This window comes from Leptidea sinapis, chromosome 20 (assembly GCF_905404315.1).
Source record: "Leptidea sinapis chromosome 20, ilLepSina1.1, whole genome shotgun sequence".
Classification (NCBI taxonomy): Eukaryota; Metazoa; Arthropoda; class Insecta; order Lepidoptera; family Pieridae; genus Leptidea; species Leptidea sinapis.
In genome coordinates, this window is record NC_066284.1 from 1,690,595 (window position 1) to 1,712,100 (window position 21,506).

Below are 21,506 nucleotides of genomic sequence, written 5' to 3' on the forward strand. Positions count from 1 at the left end.
GTAAGAAACGTTCGCTTCTCACGTGTTTTTGTAAATATATAAGTGACTATACCATGCGGTGCATTGCAGGTGGACTTGTCTCGATCGGAGTGTTGGTTAACCCAAAAATAATCGCACCATAATTATAATGAAATACGTAATACGTATCATAAATCAATCTTGACCGGACTAATGTAATCATTATAAACGCTCCTTTTCACTAACAGATTTTACCTTTATCTAAAGGCGAAGCAAATTTTTTGTGACGAATTGGATAGCTCACACTAGCTAAATACATATTTTGTAGTAAACAGATCATAAAAAATTATTTATATTTACTAATTTGTATAAAATATTTTACGACTTAGCCAATTTAAAACAATGTACAATAACAATAAGAGTTCGTTGTACTCAATACTGATAATCATAAAGGACACATAATGTCACATAAATTTTATAACCTTTTACTACTTGTTATAATATTTTGGAATATCTTTAATGTTCCAGATATGCCTAGGTTCTCGATCTCTATTATTTTAATCAAAACGCATACAGTCCATGAAATATTTGTTTCTTGTAAGTTAATTTTATCATATTGGGGTTACTTCAAATTGGTCAAAAACTGAACATACTCATGTGATGCGAGAGTTCTTTCAAAATGCGCTGCGGTGTTTGTTGATTAACTAGCCGTTTAAAATATAATATTTATATACCGCCTTAGCTCGAGAAACAACTTCTCAAACGAGACTTAACATCTTATGTCTCAAGGTGACGAGCGCAATTGTAGTGCCGCTCGGAATTTTTGGGTTTCTCAAAAATCCTGAGCGGCGCTGCATTGTAATGGGCAGGCCGTATCAATTACCATCAGCTGAATGCCCTGCTCGTCTGGTGCCTTCTTTTCAAAAAAAAATACCAGCTCATTCTCAAAATTAAAACTATAATTTAAATAATAATTTATTGTGTTGTTGCTTCAGTTGAATTCAGATTATTATTTCTATCGTAATTTCAACAAGATATATTGAATCCTACTAAATATTAAAGTTCAGATTTACTCATTACATAAGACCTTGCGTCTTCTATTATATCATTAGATATTAATGTCATTACAAGCAATACAATTTTAAATAAATATAATGCATTGTATTGTCGAATTAGATTTCCGTTATGTTGTCCTTTAAAAACTTGACTGCAAAATTCAAAAAATCCTCTTGAAATATCATTTAAAAAACATCATATTTCGCACACGCGCACAAAATTTTTCACTAGTTATTAGATAACCATATCTAGAGCGACAAATTCAAATTGTCCGATAGAATAAAAGCTAACGGATTTTAGATAATTCAATTCATTTTAATGTTGGATAGTGATATCAGAACTGTAATGCTATAGGTTCGCTAGATTTTTTTTTCCGTTTTAGATACCTAGTACTGGATCTGGCAACCTAATTGATGTGTGCGTGCTATTGTCATAAAGGATAAAGGAAATACTCCAATAGAGCGACCGTACTCTATGCGATTTAAATGACATAATGACCTAGCAATTTCCTAATAAACCTTCAGTGCTCTTACACTTGGCGGTCGGGTTTCCAGCCGCCTCCCGCAACTACCTGGTTACTGGTTAGTCACATCCGCAAGAACACCTTGGAGGAATTTATTCTAATCTATTAAAATAATCTAGAAAGTTGCTCGTTCATGATCTTCGCATTACATTAAATTCTTGTAATATGCCATGCTATCGTAGTATGGTAGTAGTATCTAGTAGTATAAGAAATGACATCAAAAAGAATTCTAAAGGAATCAATTTTGAGAAAATAAATGCCTTTTTATCTGTGAGAATAAATGGTAAGCAGATATATGGTATATTATGTAAAGATGACAATAATTATTAATTATATGAACTGTGATGATTTTTTCGTCTCAGTATTAATTTATTATGTTTCCTCTTTATTAAACGACTCGGAAGACAAAATATTACAGCTCAGTGTGAGTACGTTGACATAGAAAAAAAAAACGGCGATTTCTAGTATTAGAAGTTATTGATAAAATCCTTTGTTAGAATTATAAATTTATCAAAGGCTGGAGAAATTTGAATACTGGAAGCTTATAAAGTGAGTGGCAACAGGGCTAAGGGAAACCACAAAGAGTAGTGTGGAGTTACGAGTCACGACCGAGATCAATACCAAAAGTTACGCAACATGCCGGAGGACGTCTTACGTTTTATAAATTTTTATAACATATAGATTATAGACTCTAGGCCGAATCTAGAAGGAAGCCTTAATTACGACTGTGGAATAGTTTGAATATGATCTGGATGAAGCTAGTTGGCTATTCTATAAGGGAAAATCTAATTATAATAAGTGCAGTTTGAACTGGATGTAGCAAACGGTGATTGCATGAATGCTTGGATTTGTAATAATATAGAAATCATCGGAAATATGGGTTGAATCACAAATCAAATTACATGCGGCAGAACTGAATGTATGGGGTCTACAAGATCTACAAAAAGCTAACGCAAAACTATCTTTTGCAAGCACCGTTGCACTCACCTCGCCCATTTTCCCTTGTCTTTATACAAAAGCGGTCTTAAATGAGCAAGCCGCTCGGGTCTCGCCTGCTTCCTTCGGTGGAGGGGAATGGAGTGTCCCTAGTTCTGCAACAATGGAGACCTTTACGACTTCCTCGTTCCAACGGAAAAACTTAAAAAAATTGTGTGCGCTTTCACGTTGGTATGTCGCACGGCACTGAGACTATGTCATCGTGGTACAAAACTGAAACCCGGTATGAGAGGAATGCCAACGGACGGCTGAGGCACAACTCTTGGCGGCCTGCTTCGGGCGGCGACTGACTGGTGGATCGTGGGGCCGGCCGCTATCGAGCCGAGGATGCAGTGACGTCACACTGCGTCACGACGCCAGCGCCGCTACGGGCGAAGAGCGCTCCCGACTGCGCGCGCAAGCCCTTCCCGCCCGCCCGCGCGCTCGTAACCTTCCACAACCGACCCGAGTTGGAGCCGAGCGCGGCCGAGTGCCGACGACGAGCGCTATTACTCGACACCATTTCCGTCGCCATCATCCCCTATCCAACTGTCAAATCCTAATCAATGCTTTCAGCTTTACCCCATTTATATTGGTTATACTGCAACTAGACATATCTTAGACAAACATCTTATCGGCATATAAATTGAATTATGAGTGAAATAGCTTTTTCTATCGACGTGAAAATTCCATGAAACATACATTTTAATCACTTGCTAGCTAGCGATTATTTAGCACTTCAATTATGTGCCTTAGAGTTTTATAATACAATTCATCAACTCTAGAGTAAACCTTTGTTCTTTTTTTAATGAAAATAAGGGAAGAGACGAGCAGGTCGTTCAGCTGATGGAAATTGATACGCCGTACCCATTACAATACAGTGCCGCTGAGGATTCTTGAAAAAACCCAAAAATTCTGAGCGGCACTACAATTGCGCTCGTCACCTTGAGACATAAGATGTTAAGCCTCATTTGCCCAGTAATTTTACTAGCTACGGCGCCCTTCAGACCTAAACACAGTAATGCTTAGACATTACTGCTTCACGACAGAAATAGGCGTCGTTGTGGTACCCATAATCTAGCTGGCATCCTGTGCAAAGGAGCCTCCCACTGGTAATTGATAATGATATATAATAACTACCCCCATACCTACTCCTCCAATAGTAAATATTTTACTGATCTATAGATAAAACTATACTCGCACAAAATTATTTTAATATTTCAGCAGTCTCCACTTCGATACGAAATTGAATACGCCAACGTCATTAAAAATACATTTCAGACGAGAGTACGTTCGAACGCTTTTAAACCGTTTTTATGACGACGAGTAGATGTATATGCGAAGACATTTTAATCATTTTTGGTACTCCGATACTATCATGTAGTAACAAAATTATAATGGAAAAAATTTGTATATTTTTTTAAATAAAAAAAATATAAGAAATATAACAAGAGAATGATAATTAAAATTTAAAATAAAATTTATTTAAATTAATTATTGTGATCTTTACAAAAATTGTTTCAATCTCTGAAGAGAATCAAATCCACGATCTGAATGAAGAACAATAGGAATGATAAATTCTATGTTTAAGCTTCGTCATTCTCAGTTCATTTAAATATGTAAAAAATCCTTTTTCTCAAACTATGGACTTTCTTAATAAACAATATCAGAGTTGTAGACATGTTTGAAAAATAAATTTCGTCGGGGCAGCGATTTCTAATTTGGTAAAGCATACAAAGCTTTCGATGTGATTTCAAACTCCCCAACAATTCGAGCTGCTCTGCGTAGCACGCGGTAATTTAATAATAAATTCCTGATAGAGTAATCCACCATCCCACCAATCCTCTCAAACACACATCATACTCATATGCAGTGCAGGTCTCAAGAGCGCCCACGTGGAAACAACTGTGGAATTCAAGGGAACCTCAAAGGTCACAATCCTATTTCTGCCGTGAAGCAGTAATGTGTAAACATTACTGTGTTTCGGTCTGAAGGGCGCCATAGCTAGTGAAATTACTGGGCAAATGAGACTTAACATCTTATTATCTTAACATCGAGCGCAATTGTAGTGCCGCTCAGAATTTTTGGGATTCTCAAGAATCCTGAGAGGCATTGTAATGGGTAAGGCGTATCAATTACCATCAGCTGAACGTCCTGTTCGTCTCATCACTTATTTTCATTAAAAAAAACCCTGCGATTCCCTTGTTGTAGAAATACCAATAAAATGTTTGATCCTTACAAAATAGCCTGGAAAATGCTCGAAGCAAACAAAACATAGTCGATGTATCATGGCGGTGGTCGTTCGTGTAATCGGCAAATGTGGTCACATACCATGTAGTGAGATAAAATAGTCCCTAGGCAACACAGCTAATTTCCGCATGCGGACTTCATTTCCTACCCCAACATGCGATTGCGTAACACCAATGACTCTATTAGCGAAGCAATGCATGACAATATGTTCGCATTACAATATCACAATTATTGTTCCCGCCCGCTTCGCTGGGCGAATTTTAAAAGGAAATAAATTAAATTTTATTATACATATTAAGATAATTTTGTTCATTGAATAAATAAATAAAATAAATAAATAAAATGTTCGGATTAAATGCTTCATATTTTATATCTATCTCGTTAAACGAGCAAATTTTGATTATATCTTTCGATAGATTTCGATAAAATTACACGAAGGTTTTGAGGTCTATCTATGGGAAAACGTGTATGCTGTCACATTATCAAATAGTTTTATTTAAAATACATAACACACTTATTGATGATGAACTAATTTTCATTCATCATTAGCCGGAAGACGTCCACTGCTGGAAAGGCAAGGCCTCCCCCAAAGGTTTCCACTACGATCGGTCCTGCGATGCCCTCATCCAACGTATTCCGGCGATCTTGACCAGATCGTCGGTCCATCTTGTGGGGGTCCTACCAACACTGCGTCTTCCGGTATTAACACGATAAACATATAATATCCCAAAACTAATCAAGAGCATATAATATATTGATAAACAACACAGTAAAAACACTTTAAAACAAAACTTAGCTATTCATTATAAGTGGCTACTAAATAACGTAGAGGCATTGTGGAAGAAATTAAAAACAAAAGAGCATCGACGTTTTTGTTAGCAGCCAATTAAGTGAGCAAGAAATAAACACCCGAATACAAAGTGATTAATGAATTTTCATTACTTTCTAATTACTTTCTGTAACACATTATAAGCGAGAAGGATTATATCATTTTTGCTAATTATTATGTTAACGTTGTGTAAGTACCAGTCTTCTTTGAAAAAAAAAAAACTGATAATCTGGTACACGATTCACAATAGTGAAATAAATTTACTGTGAGGCAATTGTCGTTAGTACATTATATTTCTGTCTGGGAACTATCCAAAGACTTAATTTGGGACCACTACTCTATAAATATATATATTCGAGAGAAACTCCTCAATTAACACTTATATTTTTATTTATTAAATACAAATATTTAGAACTGTTTAAGCATCAAACTCTACGGCATTTTGACTTAACGAAATTCAAGCAAACCCTATTAACTACATTAAAACATAAAAAAGTAACTTCAAAAGATTAAGTTGTAATTGAACACTAGCCGTTCCCGCCCGCTTCGCTGGGCGAATTTTAAAAGGAAATAAATTAAATTTTATTCATCTTATTACAAATACAATAAAAAATAAGTAGCCATTAACCATCTAGGATAAATTTCGTATCGAATGGTGGTAGTATCATGGCGGTAGGATCAGTGGTTTAGGCGTGAAAGAGCCTCAAACAAAGACCATTTTCTTTATCTAATATATAAAATTCTCGTGTCACGGTGTACGTAATTGAACACCTCCGAAAAGGCTCGACCGATTTTCGTGAATCGTGCACATCGGCTAAGGTGGAGAATCGGACAACATCTATTTTTCATCCCCCTAAATGTTAAGGATGGTCCACCCCAAATTTATTTTTAATTTTTTGACTTTTATTTTTAAATTATTTAATTATGATTCAGCATTAAAAAAATACATACAACTTCAAATTTTCACCCATCTACGATCAACACTTACTTTTGTATCGCGATATTAAGATTATTCTAATCCATCCACAGACACGCAATAGAGTTGCAATATGGCAATCGAATATAATGATTATTTTGGTACGATAAATTTTATGTATGATATGTTTGGTAGGTTTGAGAATCGGTCGTCATCTATTTCAATACCCTAAAAATTTTAATTATTGAATTTTTTTATTACTTCATATTACAATACAACGTTTGCTGGGTCAGCTAGTATATATATATAGAAGATAGTAGTAACTACAATTGCATCAAGACTCTAGCGAAAAATAAGCCTAAAAGCTGTTATTCACTTTATATTCTTTTAAATGTTAGTATCAAAGAATAATAATGAAACAAAACCACAATCCCTGCGGTGATATATTCCAATGAAGTAGAGCGTCCTCGTTTCTCTACGTCCTACTAAAGCCTACTGTTCATTTGAAGTTTCAGCATTCGTACATTTATTTAGAACACCCGTATCTAAAGTTGGTATTACATAAATAGAATTTCTATTTTCTTGTTCAATATTATTGAGGATATGTTTTATGCAGGGGCGCAGCTTGCCTTGGCGGGGCCCCGTTTATAAATTTGCTGGGGGGACTTTATGAAGGCTAAAGATTTCTCACAAAAGAAATATTTATTCACCATAATTATATCTCGTCTTTTGTCTCCCGCGAGAGTTTGGCGAGTCAACATATCCTGAGGATGCCTCGTGTTGAGGCGAAACACGTGTCGAATTGTTTAAGGACATATATTGGCGGAATTAACACTAAAGGAAACTTAAAACACTTGGATAATTATGGATTTCCGAAAAGTAACGCCCACTTCGATAAATTTTCATCATAATTATCTATGTCACTTTTTCCAACATTTTTACGAACAATTCAAAGTGAATATACACTTTCCTTGCTTCTCCTCTCTTTCAGCAAGCAGTGTAAGTTTTTATTAATTTTTGTCTACGCATGTCGGGGGCCTCCTTATCCCGGGGGCCCCATATGACCGATACGGCAGATACGGCGGTAGCTACGCCCCTGGTTTAATGTCATCTAAGAATATAGGTCTCACAAGTATGTATATGACCTCTCAATTATTTATTTCCGACTTAGCATTGCCAGGATTTAATCCGCACTTCTTTTTGGTGTTGCTGCTGTACCATAACTCTCGGTAAGTAGGATGCAAATACAATTTGTCTCAGTTTCAAGCGTGCCGTATCTAGTAAAATTACTTAGCTAATGTATTATCATGACTAAGCGATATCGTGTTCTCTCAGAATTTTAAGAATCTTGTTTGTCTTTTTTTTTTTTAATTTTTACCATCGGAATAAAAAGTTTTACAACCCTAATATTAAACCACCTCGAGGTTGACAAGGAGTTATTTTTTAATTTATTTTATTTTGGAAGTTATTTTATTTGATTTATGTCTCCTGAGATAACGCATTTACAATTAAATCTCAACGCATGTGATTTGAACATTTTCTGAGATCCTTTTGTAATACTATCACTATCGATTGAGAGTATGTCCTAAGAATTGGCTGATTCTTTCTATACACCCCTTCTCGTATTTCAGTAAGTGATCCCCTTACTGAAATAGCCTCAAACCCTATTGATAATTCCATATAAATAACGATTTAGGGAATATTTCATCAGTCTTCAGTATATAGAGACGACTTTAGAACTTAGATAATTCTAGATAGAGTCTCTTGTTGTTCGACAACCGATAAAAACAGCAAGGAATACTAGTTTAGTGTGCGCTAAAGTCTATTTTTTTCGACGTTTTCACAGCTGTCATAGAATAAATGACCATTTATACTACACGTATAAATGATCTAAGACAATGTATTTGTCACCAGGCATTATTAACACATATTGAACCCGCGACCATTTGGCTTGCAAATCACTCGGAGCGCGTAGCATACGGGCAAGTTCTATAATTTTATATAACTTTAATTTAATCATATTCGTATTGGTGCGATAAATTAAAGCATATTAATTTCACACATGCACTGCTCTGCAAGTCCGTTGGATGTAGGTAGGTCAGGTCCGTACGCCATTTTAAGTCTTTGACGTTTTTCCATATTTAAATTTTACGTATCCAATTAATTTTCGATGTTTTTGATAAATTCGTTTTATTTATTGCTAACTACAATTTAATATTTTTCTTAACAAGACGATATCCATAATTTTATGTTATAAAGCTTACATCATTTATACGTCTAGATAGACTATGACAGCTGTGAAAACGTCGAAAAAATTTGAGTTTAGAACAAACCTATATTTTGAGCAATGCACGCACACTACACCAAGTGTCATATAAATCGCGAGTGTACGTCATAGCTTGTCACGCACACTAAACTAATATTCCTGGCCTGTTTTTATCGGTTAAAAATTATCAAAGCTATAAATTCGTCTCTATACACTGAAGACTGATGAAATATTTCCGAAATATTTATTTAGATGGGATTATGAATAGAGTTTGAGGCTATTCTCGTATTTCAGTAAGGGGATCACTTACTGAAATACGAGAAGAAGGGGTGTATAAAAAAAAGTCAGCCAATTCTAAGGACATACTCTCAATCGATAAGATCTGTGGCTGAAATATCATTATATTTCAGTGATTCGCCGTCACGGCCAAACCTCGTTCACTTGTCAGCTACCTTAAAGCAATTACGCTTCCGAGACATCAATTTGGCACATGCACGACGAATGTAGGCATTTGAATCAGACAGAGAAACGCCATAGTAGTCTAGCTGATATGAAAATTGGTGGAGCGGTTTGCGAGCGGGGAAGGAGGCAGGAGGCTAGGGGGTGAGTTGGGGGGTGTAGGAAGGGGGCACCAGGCTCTATTTGGGTCACCCCGGGCAGGCCTTCGATCAATATGAGACCCGGCGCGCGCAACTCCCTCCCTGCCTGCGCCGACCACGAAACGTGTCTTGCAATGTCCCATCAACATTAATTAACATTAACAATTATTTTAACATGTTTTACTAACTATTGGTCGCAAACTACATGTCGTATAACACCTAATAACTGAGGTTAAAACTAAATTGACCTTTAATATCGCCGACATAGTCACGTGATCAAACATAATTCTATTTGCAATAGCAAAATATTTCTAAAGTTATTTAAACGCGTAAGACCACCAGGAGGCTCCTTTGCACAGGATGCCGGCTAGAATGTATGTATAAGTATTACTGTCTTTTGGTCTGAAGGGCGCCGTAGCTAGTGAAATTACTGGGCAAATGACACTTACTATCTTATATCTCAAGGTAACGAGCGCAATTGTAGTGCCGCTTAGAATTTTTGGGTTTTTCAAGAATCCTGAGCGGCATTGCATTGTTATGGGCAGGGCTTATCAATTGCCATCAGCTGAACTTCCTGCTCGTCTCGTCCCTTACTGTCATTAAAAAAACGATTGGTCGCAAACTACACGTCGTCAAACAACTATTAACTAACCGCTAATATCGCCGACATAGTCGCGTGATAAAACATAATTGTATTTTATTGCAAAGTATTTCTAACGTTATTAAACGCGTAAGAATACACACTATACAGAATTACAGTAATAGGATACTGTCCGACATTAACGAGGTTATCTCACTTTGAAATGAATCTGAAGATAAATCTATTCGCGATTTATAATCCGACAGTAATATTTTATTGCATTTTTGCTACTACTCCACAGCTGAATATCTTAGTGATCGGACAGCCTGGGACTAGATTATGATTATTTCATAGCAATAGCAATGACAGTACAATATTGTATATTTTATTATTGGAACGCAAAAAAAATGCTGGGAGAGTTTCTTGCGCCGCTTCTTCTCTCTCAGAGCCCCATTTATTTCCGAAGCGGTAGTAGTATCTAGTACATTAGAAATGACGACCGCATAGCCTGACTACTAAGCTAGAGGTGCAATCATTTATATGATGAATATGGATGTTTGTTTCCGAGTCATGGATGTTTATATGTATTTATGTATGTTTAAGTAAGTATATTGTATTAAATATGTCATTGTCTTGTGCCCATAGTACAGGCCATGCGCCAAAAAGAATTCTAAAGGAATCAATTTTGAAAAAATTAATGCCTTTTTATGGCTTTTACATCTGGTAGATGGATTTTAACGTTAAAGTTGTCAGGGAGAGAAATAATGTCGAACAATTTCCAGGCGAAATATCCCGGAGAACGATAGCGCCATAAATCAACGGTCAGCTCAAAATCTCAAGTGTCTCACATTAATTATTAACGGTTAGCTGACTCGTGTAAAATTACTTTCGTTCGACAAAGCCCTTTCAGTACTTAATTAATGGCAGTCCTTTATGCTTATCATCTCATTAATCCGTTATATAATTACCTCTAAGTGGGACAGATGGTCAAACAAGAGGGTTCACTTGATGATAGGTGATCGCCGATCCAGTTTACATTTTAATTTTATGAGAAAAAGGGACGAGACGAACAGGGCGTTCAACTGATGGTTAGAGGTACACCCTGCCCAATACAGTGCTGCTAAGAATTCTAATATTCTAATAAATAAAATAAATCCCGTATCCCATTTTACCAGTAGGAGGCTCCTTTGCACAGGATGCCGGGTAGATTATGGGTACCACAACGGCGCCTATTTCTACCGTGAAGCAGTAATGTTTAAGCATTACTGTGTGGTACGAACTGAAGGGCACCGTAGCTAGTCAATTCATAGTGCCGCTCAGAATTTTTGGGGTTTTTCAAGAATCCTAAGCGGCACTTCATTGTAATGGGCAGGGCGTATCAATTACCATCAGCTGAACGTCCTGCTCATCTCGTCCCTTATTTTTCATTAAACAATATTCAGAGCGCGTCGCAATTACGCTCGTCACTTTGAGACATAAGGTCTCATTAGCCCAGTAATTTCCTAGCTGCTAATTTGAAACAGAAACACACTAATGCTGGCTATTAACACTACAGAACTGCTTGACGGCAGAAAAAGGTGCACACATGGTACCCATTTAACCGGCATTTCGTGCACAGAAGTTATAAAATTGTAATTCCTTCAGATTATTAAAAGCATGAATATTTAATTGCACCTCTTTGATTAGCTAATTGTAACTTTTCTCTTTTTTTCATTAGGTAATTTAGCACTTAAACATCCTTCATGTTACTGGGTACATTAGTAAATTACATAATGATCTGCGAAACCTAGCTATATCTGGTAGATAGTAAGATTGATGAAACACGCAGCATAAAATTCAGTGGATTTAAGTTAAATAAATAACACAAGCTACGGAAATCCCGCTCGTCCAAACACTTGTTTTTCCCATATTTTTGTATGCTGCAGAGACGTGGAATTTGTGACAAGTCGAGAAAAAGAATATTAATGCTCTGGAGATGTGGTGCTGTCCTCCAGCATGCAGAATCTGGGAGAATCCCAGAATTCCAGAAAGCTGTCATGAACCGAGTTTTGCAGCATAGTCTCCATTCTCTAAGAACTTGGCATAAAACAACGTCTTTCGGTTTTAGTACACAGTCGCATACTTAAGTTATTTCGGACACGTCTCCCGGAGCGAGAGTGAATCCATCCAGCGCCTTGTCGTACAGGGCAAAGAGGAGGTCACCAGAGGCGAGGAAGGTCGCCCATGCGATGGACCGACCAAATAAAGTCTGCTGTGGGCGATTGAACGAGTGTACCAGGCTGTCAGCCATAAGGGAAAAGTGGCGAATGCTCGTGGGGTGAATCACATCTGCCCCAAAAGATGTCACATCGTGATGACCACGTCTGCTCTGTCAAGAGTGTCACGAAGAAGAAGTGAAATATAGATTGCACTATAGAAAGCCTTATTTAAAATTATAACAAATGCACAGATGGAAACCAAATAATTTTTCTGATAAAAATATACAAACAAATCGCGTCACCTAACTGTAAAGCCGGCATCGAACCTATCATTCTTCTTGTGTTGCAAGAAAGCATAGGCGGCGGTAATCATGATCATCCGTTTAATGGTATTAGTTATATTTAAAAATCGAAAACCCACCCTCATACGATCACCCACAAATTATTATCCTAACACAATTCTTACAAGTTTTTAAGAAAAACTTATTCTGAGATTATTCATCAAAATTCTCTATCCATTTTGTAGCATAAACTACTTTATATTATTTATTGTTACATTATTAGTAAGAAATAAAACAGGAAAATAATTTGCTTAATTCGCTCAATTTGTAATACGCATAATATATGTTTTATTTTCTGCGCTTCTGATCCACATAAACTTATGTAAAGAACATTACTTAAGAAAAGTTATTCCAAATTTAAAACTTTTTGTCGTCTTACCTTTGTCTCAACAGAATTACACGACAGGGAGAAGCAATTTTAAACTTGGAGTAACTTAACATTGCGTTTATTAATAAGAAAGATCAGGTACTATGCCAAAATCGGAAGTTCGTATTCAATATTTAGCTAGAAATAAAACAGAAATTACTTATATTAATAAAAATAGAGTATGAATCGAATTATATAGTATGTTTTAATAATATCAAGAGACACTGTGCTCTCTTAATAATACTCATCTATATATTTATGATGAAAATGGTCTTTGTTTGAGGCTATTTCACGCCTAAACCACCGATCGTATCCACATGAAACTACCATCATTCGATGCGAAATTTATCCTCGATAGTTTATGGCTACTTATTTTCTATTGTATTTGTAATAAGATGAATAAAGATTAATTTATTTCCTTTTAAAAATCGCCCAGCGGGAATAGTGTATTTATAAAGACATATTTCGTGCTAGTATATTTATAAAGACATATTTCGTGAACCGGATCCACACAACACGATCCCCTTATAAATCTCTACCAAATGACTTGTACCTTCCTAACATTAATCTATCACACACTACAGACGCGAGGGAGTGCCCGATTTATTCATTTAATTCTTCAACACCTGAGATATCATACAATATTCAACATCATTATATACTAGATGTAAAGATATGAGAATCAATTTGGTATAACAAAACTGGACTGGACACACAATTCGGGGTATAGACAAATGAAATCAAACCAAAATAACTTTATTCATGTAGATCACGGAAATGACACTAATGAATGTCAAAAAAATAAAATATCTTTTCTTATTGAATCTACCGCTACTTCGTAAAGGGTTGTGCTAATGAGAAAAAGTAGCAAGAAACTTATTGCCACTTTTAAAATCAATATTTACATTATCATCGTTTTACAGTTGATTTCAATTACAATATAATATGTAAAGTGATGCAACAAACATACTCAAACGTCAAATAGTCAATGTCTTACACGAGTAAGTCAAAAAAGTAAATGTAAATTTATACAAAACAAAATTTATTATAGAACAGTAGCTGCATCATCCACACACGCAGTAAATAAATAAAAGTATTGTGTGAGCATTTTATAAGGGATTATAATATATAGAAATGGAGCAAATGTATCACAGACTGGCACCCCAGAAACCTAAAAAGGAAACGGGGGGGACAATACAGGAGATGGTCAGACGAACTTAGGACGATAGCAGGCAAGACATGGTCTAGGATAGCTAAATACAGTGGAAAAAGTTGGAAGAGGCGTTTGTCAATAGACAAACCGATAGTGATAAATACTTAGTTAAGGATGGTATGCAAGTATATATCTAAATTCTACTATCTGAATAAAGGCTATATTATTATTATTATGAGAATGAATTTAGCTCAAAGTAATCTATCTATTGTAGACTTACATTTATGCCGGAGCCTGGTCCCACTTAAATTGGGCAAATTGGAAATCCAGACAGAAATTGTAATGGATAACTTTCTCTTGAAATATATTTGCTATAATATGAGATTAAAGCTAAAGCTAGGTATAGGTATATATAAAGTATTATTAAGTATTATGTAGTAATTACAAGATGTAGCAAGAGTAACGAAAATAATGAAATGGAACTGGGCAGGACATATATCAAGAAGATCTAGCAATAGCTGGAGTAGTCTGGTCACATCATGGTACCGAGGGACGCAAAACGAAAAAGAGGCAACCCACCACAAGGTGGATCAACGAATTAATTTCCTATGAAGGAGTACTCTGGACCCGATCAACAGCTGACAAAATATTGAGGAAGAAAAAGGGGGAGGCCTTCGCCCAGCAGTGTGATAGAATAACAGTTTTATATAGTTAAAAGTAGTTTTAAGGCTTAAATAAATAAAAGATATAGGTACTAACTATAGGATTAATTTGAATTTTAGTATAACCTTTCGTGGAGAAATAAAGGTATCTAAATAGTATTTTACTGGGTTGCAGTGTGTTTTTTCTGATTTAGAATATGTAAATACTTTATCGTGTAAACCGCATAGCTGTTATTAAAGGCATTAAGGAGAATCTATGTAAGTACCAAAGAAATCATGAAAATCCATATAGTTCGAAATGTATAGAGTCGTTTAACATTTTCTAACGGCCGCTCCCAATATACTATCAACAGATAGAAATAAATTACTACCTTCTACTGTCAGGAATCAGCTGTTTATAACCTGAAGCTGTACCAATATACCCCATAAGTCATTCTTATCGCCTTATATTGGGACGCGTGAACTGCAATTTCCATACAAACTTCTATCGCTGGTAAGCTATACGTCGTCCCATTGACAGACAGCGTCTACGGATAAGGTGAGCTAACGTCGATAAGTTTATTGGGACAGAAAAGTCAACGATAGTTACGATTTTTATCTCAAGTAAGAGATAGACTGAATATTAGGAACGGCCGTAAGACTATATTTTAATAAAAAACAAATATACGATTTCAAATTACATCTAAAAATTTACTGCCTATTCCAACATTGGAACTACAAAACCTCTACAATGGCCACCTAAAGCAATTATGCAGTAAAATAGAAAACGAAAACAGGGCTGCTTTTGAAAAGTAATTTGTTATGCGGGCATAAATATATCCAGAAGCGAGTTATAACTAAAACCTATATAGATGTGAAGGAATCAGAAATAGAACTAGTGCCGCGTCCAAATGGAAAGGAAATGTTAAAACAACGCACGTTACATATTCGGTGCCAAAACGTGACCATAAAACTCCGAAGTTCCCAACACTAGCAAGCGGTCTCGATAAAGTTATCCATGAAAACTATTATCAAGTAAGTAATGCTTTACGATAGAAACGACCATCGAAAGACGAGACGATAGTACGTGATCCAAAGTTTTCCACTCAAACACTTATTAAACAATTATTGCATTTATTGTTTCTTTAACTAAATGTATTGTTATAAAGAAATATTAATTACTTGCTGTTATCAACTATGCTTTCAAGCACATTACTCATCTGTCTGAGATAAGAAAATTGGCACCAAAACTGTATTATATCACGTACACTCATTTAGATATTAAATAATATGAGTTAATCCGAGTTAAAAAAAACAACAATTATTGAATAAGTAAAAGAATATTTTCATCACAGACGCATAATATCCGGACGACAGAGCCTTGCTCGGATTTTTAAGAATGTACAAAAATTTAACGAATAAAAGTAATAATAGGACATCTGGATTGAAACCGGGGTCTTCTGCTTTCCGGATTAGCCAATGTCCCACCTGAGCTTGTACATAGTGGCGAAATTTACCTTTTTATACCAATGTTATTGTAGCATAATCTCATTAAAACACGGATAAAACTACATTATTTAAAATTGAAACCTAGCTAGATTGATTTCTCGCCCCCGAAACTACCTTTATACTAAATTTCATTAAAATGGTTGGAGCCGTTTCCGAGATTCAGATTATATATATACAAGAATTGCCTGTTTAAAGATATAAGAGATTATTATACATTTCACAAGTTCTACTGTATTTCATAGTTTAAAATTTTAATTAAGTTTCATGGTGTCAATTGGTATTTGATCAACTTGAACGCCTCTCGTTATTTAGCAATGAATATTAAATTCAATTCGGGCATCCCCAGTCCCCACACACTTAGGCATGAAAAGGACAATGTCTACAGAGTACATATGCGACAGTGTACAAAGAATTGGTCTGATTTACGTTGGCTCCTTGATCTCAGACAAGCCTACGCTGCATCGAACCGCTTTGAAGAGGTTACACGTGTAGCACCAACAGCCCTGCTACGACGACGTCATTTATAAGATTAGTTGCTCCTGTTGTATTCAGATTTATTACATCTTTATAACTGTATTTATTACGCAAATATGGAGCGTATTACAGAATTATTTATTATGCGATAACTTTAATAATGCTTTTATGATCCTTTGAGATCGCAAAAAAACTATGTTCAAAAAAAACCGACTTCAAAAACTGAAAAGTATAAAATAACTTAAAAAAATTTATTTAATACACATCTTATGCAAAAGTTTACCTTTCATTTTAATAAAATACTATTATTTATATGTGATAGGTAGAGAGTAGATATTTATATTGATAGGTTTTAAGTCGGTGAGGCCAAATGTAAAAGTAGGTACCTACACGGGCCACGCGTGACTTTGAGCGGGATAAGAGACAAAAAAATTTTCATAAAAAATGTTCATTAAATGAAAACTATTGGGCCATTTTTATGGGATCAAATGGCATCTATTCCGCATCGAACTACCGAAGAATTACGTAAATTGGATCATAAATCTCAGCGTAATCGGTGTACATACATAAAAAAAGATCAATGAAAAAACGAGAGGTGGGTACCAAAATAATGAGAATATCGACGTGTTAAACAACTATAGTCAAAGGGCTGGGTGTAAGCCTTACTTTTATACCTTCGTGAAATTTTAATTCTTCTTAATACATATACCACGGACAAGTAAAAAAAGAAGGACTCCGCGCCATGATATTAGCAAGTGAAGCACCGTTATGCTAGTGAGTGAGCGGTTACGGGGGATACTAGTTACACAATTTTTTCTCCCTTAAATAATCATATATGGCCACAAATACTAATGTAGTATCGTATTTACACTTTTTCACAACGCCCGAATATTTTATTGAGACGCAAACTGATCTGTCACGCACGATGACAATTCTTATAATGGCCGCCTATCGGCATGTAGTAGTGTAAGTGTGTGCGTGGGGCTATGTATTTACACGTTAATCGGCTTGTTTTGGTGCTACACGTAATGTAAGGTGACACGGAGTCCTTATTTTTTACTAGTCCGTGATATATACATGTAATTTGTGTTTGTTTCCCTTGGAACCCGTAACTATGTCAAGTAGTGTCACTATTTGCTTTCATATTTAAAGCACTGCACATAAAACCACGAGAATCAAACAATCACGATGTTTCTCTTGTTAATCTCCAAATAAATAGACATAAAGTAAGTATGTTTTTCTAACAGATGAGTTATTACAATAGAATATAACAAGCAAGCATAACTAATTGTTTAACCTTTATAAAGATTACTAGTTTAGATTCCAGAGTTGTGTGCATAGCCAAATTGTATGAAAACTGTTTTTTAAATAATCACATAATACTTAGAAATAGAATTCGTATTACAAATTTGATTGTACATGCTGATAAATTTTTTGCTCATTATTATAAAATTGCTAAAATTTCTAATAACGCTTTTGAATATTGTAATGAAAAGATACAACCATACATTAAGGATTGGTCTGCAAAGCTCCAATTAAATACCGCACGCGTAGTCGCAAATAAAAATAATACTACAAGAAATAAGAAAGACACTGGAATTACATATCATCAGAAAATAACACGAAGCATATGTTACAAAATTTGAAAGATGCCAGTGAATGTCAAGATGCCACACAAGCGTCTAATAGTTGCCGTAATAAAAAAAGCTTTTATAACAAGAAAAGAATATACAATATAAAATATAAATAAAAAGAATCAATTTCAAATTATTGTATAATTTGTCTCAAATTACTAGTTTCTCAAACGGAGCGAATATAATCGACGGACGTAATGTTTGTTACCATGGCGATACTGTTTGATACGCTCGCATTTATTTTACGAAACCAAGATGGCGGAAGTTTATTGGAATACGTACAAACCGGCTGATAAGATTTATGGTTCAGAGAAATATTCTTAAAACTGCACACGTCTCTAACATAGAATAAGATACGATCAATAAATCTGATTAATATGAAGAACAACTCACGAAACAAGCGATTTACCACAAAAATAATGATAAGCATTTAAATAAGTACTGTATGAGGTTTGAAATAAAGTGTTAAAAAAAAATACGTTTACAAAAACCGACTTCAAAAACTGAAAAGTAAAAATAACTTAATAAAGATTTAATTAATACACGTCTTATGCAAACCTTATAGGTTTAATATGAATAAAATAGTAACTATTGATAGGGTTTAAGTCGGTGCCTGCCCGCTTGGTTTGCTTTATACTAGAATAAGCTATCCCGCTCAAAGTCACGCGTGGCGAGTGTAGGTACCTGCTATTACATTTGGCTTGGCATTGTGGCAAACATGTAAATCGGATAATAAATCTCAGCGTAATCGGTGTACACAAACATAAAAAAACCGATCGAATTAAGAACCTTATCCTTTTTGAAGTCGGTTAAAAATACAATTGACTATTGATTAATTGTAGAGATTAATGACGCCCGCGAATAAAACGTGAACTTTGAAGATGTTCGTATAGAAATTCGTGAATATAACATATGCGTGAATGATAGAGAAGATCGAAAAAATACTGATGTCATTTGCCACTAGAGAATATATTATACCCTTAAATTAAGGATTGGTCTCCGCTGCGCTTCAACAAGATACCGCACAACCTAAGAACAACTTTATTATTACGGCAACTATTAGATACTTGTGTGCGTGGCATCTTGACAGTCAATGGCATCTTTCAAATGTTGTAACATACGCTTACAAAATACTTACTGATGATATGTGATCCCGGTGTCTTTCTTATTCCTTATAGTATTATTTTTTTAACAAAGTTTTAGTATGCAACAGAGCATTTTAGTTTCAATTATTATAAAAGTTTAACAGAACATGTGGCACGCCAACGTCATACATTGTTCGAGACATGCTCGAGTACGCACTTGCGACTACGCCTGCGGTACCTATTTGGGAGGCAGCGGAGACCAATCCTTAACCTTAGATTATACAACTCATAATAATGCTACAAAATAAAAATCTTCTGAATATAAAGTGCGGAAAATTACTTCCATCTCTATGTAAATGAAGTCATTCGAAATAGACCACCACCGCATTGTACGTTTTCATCCGTTATTCGAGACCTGCGGTAAGTATGTAATGCAGTATTCAAAGCTGATTAAAGCGACCACGAGTCACACGAATGAAGCCTAAATGAGTGTGGAACAAGTTCTACGACGGTGGCATTAGCAATACTTAGATGAAACTTTGAAGAGGGCTCAACTGCATAAAATTATATCGTGGATAGTTAAATCTTTAGCAGAGCGCAGTCGCAAATGTGTTTTAAACTAGGGTAAAGTTGAATGCTCTTCTTGGCAATTGATTACTGGAAGATAGAGAGAACGAAGACTGCCAAGCCAAGTCACGTGCAAGTGTTACGACGATTTTAAAATGTTTTTCCGATATCCAGACAATTTATTATTGTGCATTGTGCCAAACTTCTGTACAATAAAATCATAAATATGGATATTATATCATCCGTTCATACTATACTTAAAATTATTTATGTAATTGAGTTCAATGCCTCTAAAATTATATACAACTAGCAATGTCCCGCGGTTTCACTCGCGTAGATACCGATATCGTGGTAGTCTTCTAAGTGGGGACCATAGATTTATTATTGCTAACATAAAAGTTTTATTTCACATAGTTTTATTAGTTTTTAATTACTTCCTGTTAGATCATTAGACACACACTTACATTCATAATCTAATCATATCTATATCACAGATATCGATGCCCCTTTCCCCCCACTCCTGCAGCGTCACACGCTACGCTGCGCGGGGCCACCCGCACCGCATTATTTATTATTGCATTTTCTTTAGATTGACATTTTTAAATTCGTTGTATCATTTGAATGAAATGTCCGATTTAAATAAATTAAAAAGTATTTTACAGGTATTAAAACGGTCTTTAATATCATTAAATTCCGAGTCCGACTCGCACTTGTCCAGCTTTTTATTTGGGACATTCATTCGTTGGCCAGCAAAAAAAGCGTATCATTCTATATTTAAAAAGGACAATATAATGCAAAAATTATTAATGTGACAACTTATTTAGCACAAAATCTAGATAGGTACGAAACAATGCAGAAAATACTTTTCCCACTTGTGTTTTTCCTTTTAGCCAGCCAGCTATTTGTGCAGCCTGTAGAGATCTTGACACGTTTCTGATTCCGCCAGTTACGCAGAGTGGATAAAGTTATTTAGATTTATGGACGTAAAAGCTTCACTCTACACTATAAATAATATTGGTATCTAGCACAGGGTCGGGTGCTGCTAAGTGAAGTCCAGGGTATTTGACGCAACGTACATTTAACCGTGAATCAGCCGATACTAAGTGCACGCGAGAATTGTCGTGCTCGACATAATTAAATTATGAGCATGGCGGTTTGTCGCAAAGGCATTTAATGCACCGGATTTGCTAACGCTACATAAAATATTAGATTCGTGGGAAAATAATGCCACTTGGAGCAGGAAATAAACACTTCTTGGCCATTTACAGTTGTCGTAAAACATAATGGTGATTCAGCTATGGGCTTTTTACGTTAACCATGGATGTGTTGATAGTCACTCTACCTTGATGTGGTGATAAGAGCACTGGCAAAAGGAAAGAAACTGCTATTGTAATCAGTAACCGGCATTGCAGATCTGCTATCAGATAGTGGGTCGATGACATAAAAGAGATAGCAGGAAAGGAATGGATGAAAACAGAACAGGCTAGAGAACAATGGAAAAATATGGAGGAGGCTTTTACCCGAAAAGGGTGCGAAATAAACCAATAAGTAGTATTAATTGTAATAAATTAGTTTACTTTTGAAT

General features: G+C 35.5%; 1 protein-coding gene across 9 annotated transcripts in view; it reads right to left on the reverse strand.

Annotated features, from left to right (window-relative positions):
- Positions 1–21,506, reverse strand: part of LOC126970233 (sodium/potassium-transporting ATPase subunit alpha) — a 78,929-nt gene that overhangs the window by 18,464 nt on the left and 38,959 nt on the right. For 4 of the 9 annotated variants that reach the window (XM_050816028.1, XM_050816029.1, XM_050816025.1 and 1 more), the window contains exon 1: positions 2,525–2,831. The exons of 4 other annotated variants lie outside the window; for them this stretch is intronic. In XM_050816028.1, the coding sequence (XP_050671985.1) occupies positions 2,525–2,533 (9 nt within the window). In that variant the 5' untranslated portion in view covers positions 2,534–2,831. Of the gene's footprint in view, positions 1–2,524; positions 2,832–21,506 lie in introns of those variants that run through there. One more of the 9 variants, XM_050816030.1, reaches the window with a different exon arrangement.